Below are 14,205 nucleotides of genomic sequence, written 5' to 3'. Positions count from 1 at the left end.
TGCCTTGTTTCTTTTGCACTTGGGAAGGCTGGAGAGGGACTGGAGTGAGTGTAACAGGGAGAGAGATGCTGAAGTGGACGGAAAAATGTGGCAGGAAAAGGAGCTCTGAAGTGCGGCTCTGCAGTGGAATGGAGTAGGGAGCAGACTGAAGCACTTGGTGTAAGAGAAAACACATCTTGGACACAATTTGTCCATGCAAATGTGACTTTCCTCCTGTTCTGCCTTTCTAGGAAAGCTCGTTCCCCATCTAAGCTCTAAAACTGACTTTTCTACAGACATCACTTCTTCCCTTGGCCCTCCCAAGCCTCTGGGAGAGGTTTCTGTCCTGCAGAAGTTTCTGTCCAATTTGTGTTGTGTGTACAAACGTGGGAAAATGGATATTTGAACCAGAGAGGTGAAATGATCCAGTACAACAGAAATAATGTTTGCAGCCCAAGGCATCTAGTTGCTATCTCAGCAATAGTTTGCCTTTGCACCACGAACAAATATTCCACTATTTTTTGCAGTTATAAATTCATACCTTTGGTCTGAAGCACTGCTATCCTTTACAGGTGTAATACCATAAATCATGTGACTGCCTGGAAATGTGTCCAATTATCAGGCTTCAATCGTCATGGCAAATAACGGCGAAACAATAATTGCAGGCTCTGCTGCCTGGCGGGCAAAGCTCACGCAAGGTGCCACCGGTCCGGGTAACCGTGAGCAAAAGGCTCCTTCGGGCAGCGCCGTGTCGAGCAGCTCATGGGTTGCTCCTAATGAGTGGTTAAATTATGAGCAATGTGCTGAGCGGACCACAGGGGAGGAAGTTACGTTCCCTTCTAATTATGGAAGGGTATTTTAACAATCTGTTTGGACAAAGGTTGGGGGAAAGCAGCAGCTCTTTATTTATAGGTGAAGGGTTTTTGCCAGGGAAAGGTGAAGTTAACAGATGTGTGACGTCCTTGCCTCTGCAGCGCTGAAAACTTCTGTTTTCAAGGTCTCCTGGTCCTTGATGCGGGACGCTGCAGCAGCAGGATCTGCGCCCGAGTCGCCGTTGGGCTTTCCCAGGCTCAGGCTGAGGGGCTGTTTCTGAGGCTGTCCTGTTATTTTCAGGAAGTTTTGTCCTGTTGACATCCTGAAGCTCTAAAACTAAATAAGGAGAATTTTGGATTTCTTCTTAACTGGTTTCAAGGTTCGCAAGTCTGCAGCTAGTGATGGTTCAAGCAGGGTGTGAGTGATGGAGAGCCCTGCTCCGGCAGCCTCCTCACCTGCAACAATAGCTCCATTCATTTCCCAAATGACCACTGATCACACAATGACTCTTTTTTGTTTTCCACCACCGAGAGGTGATGTCTCTGTATTTATTTTTAAAACAGTTGCATTAATTATCGATCTTTCTCATTGTCATGCACGGTTCATGGCACAAGAAAGAGCTGCTTGCCCTTCGAGCCCTGCCCATGAAAACTTGCTTTTTATTGCTGTGTCTGGGTTTGGCGAGGTGAGCTCTGTCCAGTGACCTGCTCTCCTGGTATGTAATTACCTCCCAGCTGAAATTAGCTGTGTGCACACTAAAGGTGAAAACAACTCTTATTCCAATATGGGAAAGCCAGCTGAAGTTTATTGGGTTTATGAAGAGCTTGATAAAGATAAGCAAGTTCAGAAGAATTCGATGTCAAGGTTTTAAACCTGTTTTCATTGCATAGCCTGTGCAGGAGGTTTATCCTAAAGAGCTCACGATGTTCCTCTGGGTACATAGTTTGCACTGGGAGGAGAAATGTCACTTCTACAAATCCCATCTGCCCTGGAGGTGATGGAGGAGCTGGTCAGGCATGGACAGGGCAGCGCATCCTCCCAATCTCTGCTGGGTTTTGGCACATCTTGCCCCTCCTGAGCTGGAGAACATGACTCCGCTTAATTTTCCCCTCCCAGAGGGTTAAAAATAAGAAAAACTACAACACAACACTTTGGACTTTGTCATTATTCACCTAGTGAAGTGACTGGACTGATAAATTCCACCCGCTCGTGGGACTTCACCACTTCTCACTGGCAAAGTACCCGACGTGCTGTCGGTCACGCAGGTGCCCTGGCAGGCGGGCAGGGCGAGCGGCTCCTCTGTCCTGGTAACAACGGACTTGGAGCATGTCTGTGGTCCCTGCATGGGAGGCATTAGCTGCTCTTCTGTCCCCAAATCTTGGGCAAAGCTTTCATCTGTGAAAATTTAAGTGCTGGGTTGTTTTGTCTTGTTGTTGGGGTTTTTTTTTAATCTGAGCATGACTCCGAAAACCTTGCTCCTTTTAATGCGTGAATGGGTAAATTAATCTCTACCTCATTTTTAGCACTGTTTGCATCATAGAAAGTTTCCGTTTTCTCTCCCACTCCCTCCCCGCGTTGTGTAACAACCTTGCAGCGGTTCCTGAACAAAACCAATTTCCTCTGGTGATGTCGATGACACTGAGATGTCCCTTCCTGGGTGTGCAGCGGTGGCTCCAGAGCCAGCAGCCCCGCGCTCCCTCCCTGGCAGGAGCCACGGCTGCTGGGACACAAATCTGATCTGGTGGGTGATTTCTTTGCTCGTGTACAAGATGCTCCTGTTCTAGAGCTGCACCGGGTGGTCGTGCAGGATTTTGGTTGGGTGTGATGCTGGATTTGAGACCCACCACCACCTGCTTCCTCTGTGCTCATGTTTTTCCCTCGGTAAACCCCACATCTGTCCCTGCTCGGCTGCAGCTCGAGTCGCAGCAGAGCCCGTGCCAGCGGCGGTAGGAAACGTCTGCTTTGTTCCAGCCCTTTGGGTTGGGTCTTCCTCTCCTGCAGCTTGATGTTCCCCTTGGTCTGCCCTCATTCTTGCTCGGTGAATGAAGTTATTCCCCAAAGGCCGGCACAGCTTTGCTCAGTGCAGGGGTTTTCCAGGCAGCGTCGGATGCCAGCGGCTGCAGCTGGAGGCACATCGCATCGGCCACACTTGTCTCTTGTCTCTCATCCCAGACAATGCAATAACATGTCAGACCTTTCTAGCCTGGAAGTGTGGCGAATGAGTATAATGTTCAGGGGAAAACCAGCTTATTTTCCCTTTGCCTTCTGAATTGTGCATGTGTTTGCTCTTTAGGCAGACCTGAGTTATTTAGGTGGGTTTTCACTGCTGATCAGCTCACCAAAGAAGCTGGCAGGGCTGCTGAGAGGGACGTAGGGGTTTTTCATAGCAGAGCCTGTAACCCTGCTCTAGGTCAGGTCTGACTAGCAGATGGTGGTGGATACAAACCAGCTGTCCCACACGTGCACGGGACCTGGGGAAGCAGGATTCCAGCATCAGCTGCACGGGGAAGAGGGAGGGGCGGAAACCAGGAGCAAACTGTGCTGAGTTCCCTGGGCTTTCATGACTCATGAAAAACCCCCTCCAACTGTCTCTGTGAATCTGGAATGCATTCTCAGAGCTCTCCCATGAGAAGAAGTAAACATGTCATATATAAAACATCTTTATTAAAACAAATATACAACACTTTATACACAAAAATTAAATGTACAAGAAAATAGTCTTATTGCAACTTAGTGATTTGGTTCCTATGCATTACACACAAACTAAAACCTCTTCCACGCTCTACTCCTGCACATGCTGGGTCTGTACAGTTGATACAGTACTGCAGGGATCCAGAAAGGCACAGTAGAAATAAAGAGCTCTGCCCCATCAGTGCAAAAATTGTTTTGTGCAGCAGCTCTTCAGCTATTGTGAGGAAATAGATATGGCACATCTATGAGCAGGTGACATCCTATGAGTGGACATGGGTAACTGTACTATGTGGAAGCAAAGCCAAAACTGAATTTTCACATTTTATTGGTCTAAACTATTTACACAGTTTAAAGTTGAAAGATGAACTATTTGATGGAGTAAATCAAAGAAGAGACAGCCAATTAGTGCACTTCTAAGTGTAATGATAGTTAAACTCGGTATCAGCAGTGTTGCACAGGAAGCAGCAACCAAAACTAACTGGTAAGAGATGTATCCGAAGTGTCTCTCCCAAGCACTCCGTGAGTAAAGTGCTCATCACATCTCAGGCGGGGAGGGCAGTAATCCCCTCCCCAGGCCCCCAGCACACGATGCCGCTCGGTGGTACCCGCCAGGCACCCCAACTTCCAGCAAAAACTTCACCTCCAAGGCGATGCCAGGGTGCGAACTGCGGCTGAGCATCCCCAGTGCCAGGAGTCCTGCTAGTGAGACGGGAGTCCTTTTTTTAAAAATTTATAATGGAGTTTTTCCTGCTGACCTCTTCAAGCCTAAAAGTTAAAACGGAATATAAAAGCTACTTGCTTCGTTCAGCCAGTTACAAACAATTTATTCCGTTTTCTTCAGGCTTGTTAAAGTTTCTAGTTGAGCAGCTCATGGTCAGAGGAAGCCGGGGGTTTACAAACCACAGGGAATGACTTGCATAGTGGGTCTCACTGTCTCCAGCCAGGAGAAGTCGAGGCTTTTCTGGTCAAAGAGCCTGAGCTCCAGCTCTCCTAGACAAAATAAAACAAGAATGAGTACTGAGTCACATGCAGCAAGAGCAGAATAGTGTAAATATGTATGGATATGTGTATATATGTAAACATATGAAAAATTGTTAAGATTTCTCAGATGTGAGTAAACACCTTAGACTAATATTTTGCTAAAATGATTAAACTGTCCCATTTGGGCTATTGCTAGTGGAAATTCTTCAGTTACGTTGCAAGGAGTTCCTGAAAGCTGGCACAGCTTGTATGTGTAAACCCCAAGACAAATCTGCAGTATGCTCTCACTGGAGGCATTTTTCTCCTTTTTCTGAACAAATTCCTTACAGCCTTCCGACAGGATGCTTGGAAATCACAGAACACGGGGATGTGTGAACTCTGCCGTTTGCTTTGCTCCCCCCCAATAAGTGTCTGGCATGAAAACCCTCATCTGCATCATCCTCGATGGTGGGTGACAACCGAGGGGTCCGTACCTGACGTGGTGTCGATCTCGCCGTCCTGCTCCCTGTAGCTGTAGGTGCTGCACATGCTCTGCACGCCCGGCTCGTTGGTCAGGAAGCCTTTGCCCCCGACGCTGGTCGTGTGCCAGTCCTGGCCCGGCTCGAACAGCTGCTACAGAGAGAGCAAGGAGACAGTAAAAACTGCTGCTGCTTCCTGCGGGTGCAATGGTTTATTGCTTTGTCTTCATTAGAGGTAAGCAAAAAAGATCAAACTATATCTTGTCATGCTAAATCATATAAAATTAATTTTACTTCCAGTTAAAAATGATGTTAATGCCAAACAAGGAGGGCCAGAGCGCTTTAGGTGATGAAATCCCCATCTTATCGGTGGGATGAGTGTGACATGTCTGGGAACACAGATTAAGTGCCACACACGTCAGAGGTGGAGGGAAGGGTGAAATAAAGAAGTCTAGAGAAGCTTTGGAGACTCGAGTAGAGCACCCTGTACTTCTAGCAGTACTCAACAGCTTTCTCTGACTTTCACATGGGGAGTATATATTTCTATGGATGTGCCATTTCCAGCTCATGTTTGTGAAGTAGCCTTCACTTTAGATTTAATTTTTCAGGCTTCCTTATGAAATAAGGGTCTTGGATTACATAAGTGTATGTTCAGCTCATATAGGACTGGATCAGATAGCTGCTTCCCTCCCTCTCCTGGTGCAAACAGCAACTTTGGGCAATTTTATTCTGACCAGAAGGGCTGCTTTTTTTTTTTTACCTTAAAAATCTTCGAATTCATTTCCTCTTCATCTTCATGAACAAAAAAAGAGAAGAAAACAGACATAGATGTCAACTTTTTGCACATTAGCCCTCACACTTCTGCTTCTTCACCACACAACCCACTTCATATTCTTGTCACGCGATGCCAGCAGCTTTTACTTCCCCCCCAGGGATGACAGCGAGGAGGGACGCGGCGGGTTGGGGCAGGGAAGCCCATCAGCTCCGAGTCCCAGACTCTTCAGCCCTTCATCTCGGATGTTCTAACACACCCGCCCGCTGGAGTGTGAGGCTGCAGCCAGCTCTGACCCTCCCCAAACAGAGCCCGCTTGGATGCAGGAGGAAGATTAGTCACACCTCAAGTAAGAACCACTCTGATCTATCCATATTAATTTTTTTCTCTTGTTGGCAAGTGCTATTACCTCCCCTGTCACTATTGCACCTAATTCTGTCCTGCTTCTGGCACCACCTCCTCCCAGCTGCCTCAGGAATCCCCCGTTCCACCCTCCCAGCCCAGAAATCTCTGCTCTCCTTTGCCCGCTGACCTGTCTGTGCCACCACGTTGAGCCTGCGAGACCAGCCCTGCCCCTTCACCCGCACATGCAAAGTCAATGGCATTCCAGAGCCTTTCACCCAGGAGCAACTACTTCTGCGGGTGGCACATGCCCTTCTGTAACCTGGCCACTTTGGGAGCTCCGGCCACACAAATCCATCAGGTGGAAGTTGTTTTATTTTTTTTTTCTCATCCTACAAGACAGCTCTTGTTTCTCCTGATCCCCCAGGCGCTCCTTTATCCCGCTGCCTTCCCTCCAGTAGACCGCTGAGAGCGGGGTAGGAAAAGAAATACCCACCTTCTGAGGACGAAGCCAGGGGAGACACCTGGAGCTGGTAGAGGTCGTTGGTGCTGTCAGCCACGGTGGTCTCCATGGGCGCCCTCCAGTCGCTCAGGGAGCCGCTCACCTCGCACGACGAGAGGTCTGCGGGGTGCACCGGGAGTTGGTACCCACGGGAGACACAACCAGCTCTGCCTCCTCCCTGCCTGGCCCAACCCCAGGACTCAGCCTTGGCTTCAGGCGCGGAGGTTGTGGGTTTAGTGCCTGAACGACCCTTTCCACTCTGCTCAGAGAACCAGGAGCTGGGTCTCACCTAAGGAGAGGGACGTGCTCTCCACCTCCACTTCCTGCCCTGTGTAGTCGTGAGGGGTGTAGCCGCTGTTGTCATCGGGCAGGGGAGTCGTGGTTAGTCTGTCTGCTGACTCCTCCATCCTCGTGTCCTCGTACGACTACAGAAATAAGGGCAAAGCATGAAAGCTTTTCTAAGAACACCCAAGTTCCCATACGAAAAAAACTAAAGTACGAAAACCACTAAAACCTCTAGCTTCTTCAGCTGCTTCTACACACACATACCTTTCTCTTGCTCCTGTTTCTTGCTTCTCTTGAAGACCTTGACTTCCTTTCTGTTAAGTAAAAATAAGACGAATGTGAGAAAGGGCTGCGGGGCTGGTGTTTTAGGCGAGCGTGAGCTCTTGCAGCTTTGAGCCCTGCTCAGCAAGCTCCGCTACCACTGTCACAGCAGCGAGTCCCGATCACCTCCTCCCGATGCCTTTAGGCACGTTTAAAGAATTTGGGATACAATGAACCATTTGTACAAACTGTTACCAATGGCAATAACCAGTGACTAACCCCAGTAGTACCAGTGCTGCTAACAGGTCTGTTGCACCCCTGCCTAGGCAGAGCAGGAATTTTAAACTGTGTTTAAGCGCAGTAGTGGAAGCTGCTTAAACCCAGCTGGATTGCTGGGGGTTTACCTTTCTTCTGATCCTTTGTCAGGGGCGGCAGCATCCTGTAAACCCTGACAGCACTGGAGCCTTTGTTGATGCTTTTATCCTTCACTTCTTCGATGTCAGGCAGTGAATTCATCGCGCAGCGGAAGTTTGCCTTCCAGGTTTTCGGGTCAGGGTCTTTCTCACCTACTTTATATCTTCCTACAAATAAAAAATGAGGTGGCTGTTTAGACTTTTCATTGCAGTGGCAGTTCTCCCTGCGCCCCCCTCCCTCCCAAGAACAACCAAAAAATTAACATTTTCTTTGACGTGTATGTTAGAAATTAATATAACTACCTCAGGTGTAAGTCAAGACAAAAATTGCCTTGTTTGAGATATTCATATGAGTGATGGAAATGGAAAGCCAGCACCCACCTGTGTGAATGGCCCAGCTCCGGAACAGGCAGGCATCTTTCTCCATGTCCCAGCCATGCTTAGCTGCATGTTTCCATGGGATTTGAAACATCATCTTATCCTGAAGTTAAACCAATAGATATTTGAATTAAAAAAAGAAGCATCACATGCCGGTTTGGAATGACAGATTTAATCAAATAATTCTCAGTAGCAGCTCAGAAACTTTATAAACCCTCGGCCCTGTATCTTAATTAAGCATCCATTATTGCACCTATTTTGTCCAATGCATACAAGGCTTTTTAAGAGTTATGAAACTGGGAAAGCCACATGTGGTATAAGACAGTAGAAGTAAGCAATATTGCCAGTTTTATCCCAGAATCATTTAAATACATTGCAGCCATTCTATTTATGTATCATTAACTACAATATATTTTCCAGGTACACTTTGGTAGAGAATTTCTTTTTAAATCTGAAGAAAAACATGTCCTGGATTAAATATCACCATGGGATGGATATGGTAACTTCAGAGCAAGAGACCTGGTTCAATATGCCTGGTGGTCTCACCCTGCAGTACAGGTACTGGGATGTGCCTTCCAGAACAAAGGCAGACAAATCCTGAGATTCTTTCAGGCTAAATCTTAAAACTGGGAGCAACTGGGAGTGTAAAGGTAGCTACTCAACTGGAACAGGAGTGGTCTTGGCTCAAGTGGGCAGCAGGAGTTAAAAGATATCTTGGAGATTTCTTGGTTCTCCATTATGTTCAGACAGCTTTAATTGGAATTTATCATTTCCCTCCTGGGAATTTTCACAAGAAAAAAGATTGAACTACTACATTCCGTATGAACCAGAACTACCCTTTCTGAAAACTAAACCAGTTGTTTTTTCAACATAATGCTCGCAAGTTTTCTCCATGCTCTTCTTTCCTTTATGATCTTGGCTGATGTTTGGTGTCATCTAAGACCAAGGATCACAGAATCACAGAATGTCAGGGATTGGAAGGGACCTCAAAAGCTCATCCAGTGCAATCCCCCCACCGGAGCAGGAACACCCAGATGAGGTTACACAGGAAGGTGTCCAGGCAGGTTTTGAATGACTCCAGAGAAGGAGACTCCACAACCTCTCGTGTTTTGTCACCCTGACTGAGAAGAAGTTTCTTCTCCTAATTTAAGTAGAACCTCTTGTGTTCCAGCTTGAACCCATTACTCCTACTGTTGGTTGTCACGGAGAAGAGCCTGGCTCCATCCTTGTGACACTCACTCACGGTTAATTACACAGAAGCAATAATAATAATGATTGTAGTAAACAACCCTCACCTTGTTAATCCATATCAGTCCTGGTATTTGATTAGAATTGATCTGCATTTCCAGCCAGGGTCTCATGCGCATTCTCGACACTGGCATGTTGTCTATGAAAGAAATAACAGGTTAGCAAAAAACTCATCACTCTTTTAACCATTCTGCAATGTCACTGCTCCCTTCTCCTCTGTACTGTGAGTATTACCGCTAAACCTATCAATGCTACCGAAACTACTTTTCCTGGCTCTTTTCCAGTATCTTGCACCTGTTTCTGGAGGGCAGTACTTCCCCTGGTGAGCACCAAAACCACGGCTGAAGGTTTGAATTCTGGAAGGAGGCTGATTGCAGCGGTGGGTGCTCAGCCCCTGCTGCCGGGGGGAGTCTGGAGTGGGACAGGGCAGGGAGGGATCCCGGCCCGACCCCCGCCCCTGGGATGGAGCCTCCGCCAGCACCGGCGCGGTTTTTCCGGGATCGGGTGCGGGTCTTCCCGTGGGGACCTGTGCAGGACTCCCCCGCCGCAGGCGGCCACAGAGAGGCACTAACTGCTTAGTCGCCTTCTTAAAAGTTTGTCATTAATTACGTTGCGTGAGGCCGGGGTGAAGCCGACCCTGCCGCGGACGGCTCCCCGCTCCGCAGCGCCACCAGCCCCGCGGAGCCGCGCCCGGCGCCGCGCAGGACCCGGCCCCGCCGCGCAGCCGGAGCGGGGCGGCGCGGCCTCCCAGCCCTTCCCCCGCGGCAATAATTTCCTGTTTGCGGTGTTTTTTCGAGACAGACCAGGATTCCCCCAACAATACATTTCTAACTTCCACCAGCAACGCGCTCGGTAGTGGCGGGACAGGGGCCCGGAGAGTGGCCGTCCCGGGCAGCGCGGCTCGAGGCCGCGGGATCTGCCCCCGAGGCTCGGCGCTGGCACGGGCTCAACGGCGGCGCGGAGCCTCCGGCTGAGCCCGCAGAGCAGCAGCCGCGCCCAGATGTGCCCAGCCCCTGGGCTGCGAGGGGACAGCCCGCCCCGTCCCCTCCTGTGGGTTGTGTAAGGGACCGTAGTCGCTGCCCGCCGGAGGGACGCCCGGTGCCCACCCGACGGCCGCCGACGGGATGCGCCCCGCGCCCCCAAACCGCCTCCATATGGCTAAAGCCACGCGTTCCCGTTTTAGCGAGCAGAGCTGAGCCGCTCCATGCCGTGCCGTGCCCCCGGGGCCGCTTCCAGGGATCCTGCGGCGCGCATCACCCGGAGCCCCAGCGCCGTGCAAAGCGGAGGGCGAGCGACGGGACGCGACGGGACGCACCGCGACCCACCTCGCAGTGCCGTGCAGTGCCGAGCCGTGCAATCCTGTGCAGCGGTGAGATGCTATGAGGTGATGAGATGAGCACAACCCTCCGTCCCCGCTGCCCGCCAACCCGCCTCTGCCGCCCGCGGGGCGCGCCCTCGGGTATAACGCGGCGGCGCCCGGGATTCCCCGCCGCCCCGGCGTCTGCGGCGTCCCGGCCAATCAGCGCCGCCGCAGGGGGCGGCCGCGCCTCCCATTGGCTGCCGCGGCCAGCATCACTTCGGGGAAATCACGCTGTTGTAACACCAGCGGCGCGGGGGGAGCGCCGCCCCCCCCAGTCCTGCGGGGGTGCGGGTGTGGGTGTGGGTGCGGGACCGGCACCCGGGGGCTCGGCGGGGTCCTGCCGAGCCCGTGTCACACCCGGGGGCTCGGACCCCCGTCCTAGCCTGGCCCTGTGCCCCCTCCACGAGTCTCGTCCCCACGGAGGGATCCAGCCCCTGTCCCACAAAGGGATCCAGTGCCCGTTCCTCCAAGGGGCTCAGCTCCCATCCCGCGAAGGGATCCATCTCCCATCCCCACCGAGGGTTCCAGCTCCTGTCCCACTGAAGGATCCAACCCCTATCCCAGAGTGGGATCCAGCCCCCGTCCCACCAAAGGATCCAGCACCGGGCCCCGCGAGGGATCCAGCCCCCACCACGCTTCCCCTGCGCTGCTGCTGTTCACGCACATCCCGGGCAGTCGGAGGCGGCACAATAATCCACACGTGTAGAACCCCTGACTTTCCAGCAGCCGTAGCAATCCACATAAATTAGGAAAGGCAATTAATGAAATGCAGGGTGTAGATGAGGTTGTTTTGGGTGGGGTGGGGGCTCAGTCAGCAGTCAGGCTGCTCCAGGTCAACTCACTGGAGAATGTCAAGGAACCAACGCTGGTGCTGCCTCTGAGCAGCCCAGTTCCCCAGGCACCGCTGTGGGACCAGCTCCAATGGGAACAGTTTTGATGTTGACAACAGGACTAACAGACAGGGATGTCCAAAACTGTATTTTTATTTTTCTGGTGTTAGCAATTTCAGAAGGGATGTGGTGGGGCCTGGAGTAATAGGAGCAATCATAGGTAGAATTATTCCAACAGAAATGGAAAACGTGAAAATTGTAAGTGATGCTCCACCAACTCTTCTGCATTTATGCTTTCATGGCATGTAGTGGTTAGTACACAAGTTGTCTAGTGTCAGCTGGATTCCTCCCAATGATGCAAGCACACGTGGGGAAATGTGCTACTGCATTCCAGTGTTGAATGCTCATTAAATGCACGGCTGAAATAAATGGGTCAGTGGAGTCCCCAGAGCAACTCCTGTGCACATCATGGTGCACCTAAGCCAGGGGACTGGTGTGTGACGTGGGTCCCTGCCTGGCCTCAGCAGACCACTGCTTGAGTGGGAAGCACTACTACAGACACTGCCTGGACTGGTTGTGCCATTGGTTTGAAACCCTCGACAGTCTAACAGGATTCCCCAGCCTAGTTAGAGCTGTAACGTTGTCTGTTTTCGGTGCTTTTTCCCATGGAGCTCCCAGCTGAGATCTGGTCTTGGTTGCTTTGCTGTAGGGTTTTGAGACATACAGATGCTCTGATTTCTCAGCACTCATTTGCCAGAGGTTGTGCAATTTAATAAGAGACACGTTGCCTATCAGCTGTTCCCAGTGTGGATGGCAGAAGACGGGAGGCAGGGCAATGTGAGCATTTTGCAAAACCTCTGAATGTTTTTTCTCCCATCTTCCCCTGGCCTGGGCTGTGTGTCAGAGTGAGCTGATCTGAAATAACTATGTTAGGAGACAAAAAGTGCAACCACTGGTACTCTGGCCTCTCCTACTGCTGGCGGATGAAGCATGTGGAAGGGAAATGATGGCTTGATAAAAGGCTACTGAAATCATGAGGATTCCTCTGCAGTCCACTGGATCTGGATGACAATGAGATGAGATTTGCATCCAGTGTCTTTGAGGTACCTTCAATCCAGCAGAATATTAGAGCATTTTTGGTTATTCCCCTTTCCGATACTTTCAGGGCAGGTTTGAAGGGTTATGCAATGGGAAGGTATATTGGGAGAGAGGTAGAAAGATGCATGGGCAGCCTAGAAAAATAGCATGACACTGTCACACTGCCTGCCTGCACTGGCAAGTTTTCTTCTTTTTAACATAAAGATTAAAGAAAAGACCAAACTTGGATTTAAGTGCAGAAAAACCCTGTACGTGTGGCACACTTTCTCTGAATTTTTTTTTTTTTTCTGCTTGGCACTTTGATCTTGTGGTAGCATCCTCCGGTTGGGTCCTTGTGCTAGGTGAGGCACTATTCACCGGTGAGCTTTCAGTGTAGAGAAAGATATAACGTGTTAGGTAAATCACACAAATAATCAAAGGAAAGGGGTACACAGACAAGACAGGAGCAGCAACGAGACATTATGTTCATAGTCTGTAAGAGGGGACGGGTTCACTCCTCAGCACAAGATGTGCAGAAATCCAGAGGAATAAGAGGTAACATAGAAGTAGCCTGAAAGAGAGATGACAGAAGGTATTTGAGGTTCCAATCATCTACAAAAATAGTCATGACACCTCTTATACAACCCAAATATTGACAAAAAAGATCATGCTGTTGTTCCTTTCAAGCTCCAGCCTCCAACGGTTTGTTTTTATCCCCTTAGCCAGCTTTAAGAAACATTAATTTTGAAACATTAATTTTGAAACATTAAACTTCCTGGTCTCACAGGGCAATGTGTGCATACACCAAATGTATCTTAAATACTTGAAATGACTGAATTTTGAACAGTGATGTGTTTGATACATGACTTCAGTACTGTTACAATCCTTACCGGTTATTTTTAGTCTGTATCTTCACCAGGAACTGGCACCAGGCACCAAATAAATATCCCAAGAACAGAAATGCGCAAAGAAAGGTTAACAGTCCCAGCCTCAAATCACCATTTCTTTCCTCTGGTTTAAACCCAAACAGGTCTTACTTGGTGTAATTTAATTGACTTTTATACCTGTGTCCTGTCCCATATCTGCACAGCAGTTTTCCGTAGAGCACCTGCCTGAGCTGGGATGCCGTATGTTTGTTTGCCTCTTTGTTATCAGCTGAAACAAGGAAATAACAACCTGTCCCCCTGGATGCCACTGTGGGTCAGGCTCCCCTCACACCATGGTTACAAAGGCCTCTCCTTACAAAACCAACTCCTCCCTCCCATTTATACCACTACACTAACTATCATTTCAGCAGCTTATTTAATGTAGCAAGAACGTGCACTTGAATTTCACATGTACTTCTATGGAAGTATGAACAAGGAATGCACCTCATACTGACCTGGAGTCAATAAATGGTTGGCCATAAAACCCTTCTTCTCCACCCAGTTTATCACCTAGCGATAACTTCCATGGATGCCAACATCTCTGATGCTCTGCAGAGCTGTAGCCCTGTCATGTCACGGCGGGACACCTGCTTGGCCTTTTGGCGCTGAACGCCCTCTAATGTTTCCCCTTTTCCATATTCCCCCCATGAATTTCTAATTCTCTTGTTTTAGTGGTAAACTGAGACACAGAGAAACAAGTCACTAAAATATTTTATCACATTTACCCGATCCAGGGAGATCCCAAGTCCGGGATTGTTTTCCTAAAGCAGAGGAAACATTTAATAATATTTTTATTTAAGACCAAATCGAATCCCCAGCTGATGCTCCAGCAAGGGGTATTTGTTATTCTGTAATGAGCAGCTCTCTATCTTGGGCAGCAGTGCCCTGA

The 14,205-nt window shown here is 49.5% G+C and overlaps 1 protein-coding gene across 1 annotated transcript; it reads right to left on the bottom strand.

The window, feature by feature from the left end:
* Positions 1-3,480: 3,480 nt before the first annotated feature.
* IRF1 (interferon regulatory factor 1) lies at positions 3,481-10,539 on the bottom strand. Its single transcript, XM_065644213.1, has 10 exons — positions 10,449-10,539; positions 9,171-9,262; positions 7,879-7,978; positions 7,489-7,665; positions 7,088-7,137; positions 6,828-6,963; positions 6,533-6,658; positions 5,683-5,714; positions 4,938-5,076; positions 3,481-4,473 (listed from the first exon to the last, which is right to left on the bottom strand). Exons 2-10 carry the CDS (start codon positions 9,255-9,257, stop codon positions 4,376-4,378), a joined length of 945 nt encoding a protein of 314 aa, XP_065500285.1. The 5' UTR covers positions 9,258-9,262; positions 10,449-10,539; the 3' UTR covers positions 3,481-4,375.
* Positions 10,540-14,205: the final 3,666 nt, after the last annotated feature.

Source organism: Caloenas nicobarica, chromosome 13, assembly GCF_036013445.1.
Source record: "Caloenas nicobarica isolate bCalNic1 chromosome 13, bCalNic1.hap1, whole genome shotgun sequence".
Classification (NCBI taxonomy): Eukaryota; Metazoa; Chordata; class Aves; order Columbiformes; family Columbidae; genus Caloenas; species Caloenas nicobarica.
Note: the sequence above shows the minus strand (reverse complement) of the source record. Positions and strands in the feature narration are given on the sequence as shown.

What these genes read in the sequence shown, in the direction of transcription:
- IRF1 (XM_065644213.1), bottom strand. Translation starts at nt 9,257, where the DNA reads ATGCCAGTGTCGAGAATGCGCATGAGACCCTGGCTGGAAATGCAGATC. An exon ending in GACTGATATGGATTAACAAG is followed by an intron (nt 7,979 to 9,170) that starts GTGAGGGTTGTT and finishes GTTTAACTTCAG; the next exon opens with GATAAGATGATGTTTCAAAT. An exon ending in GAAACAGGAGCAAGAGAAAG is followed by an intron (nt 6,964 to 7,087) that starts GTATGTGTGTGT and finishes TTATTTCTGTAG; the next exon opens with TCGTACGAGGACACGAGGAT.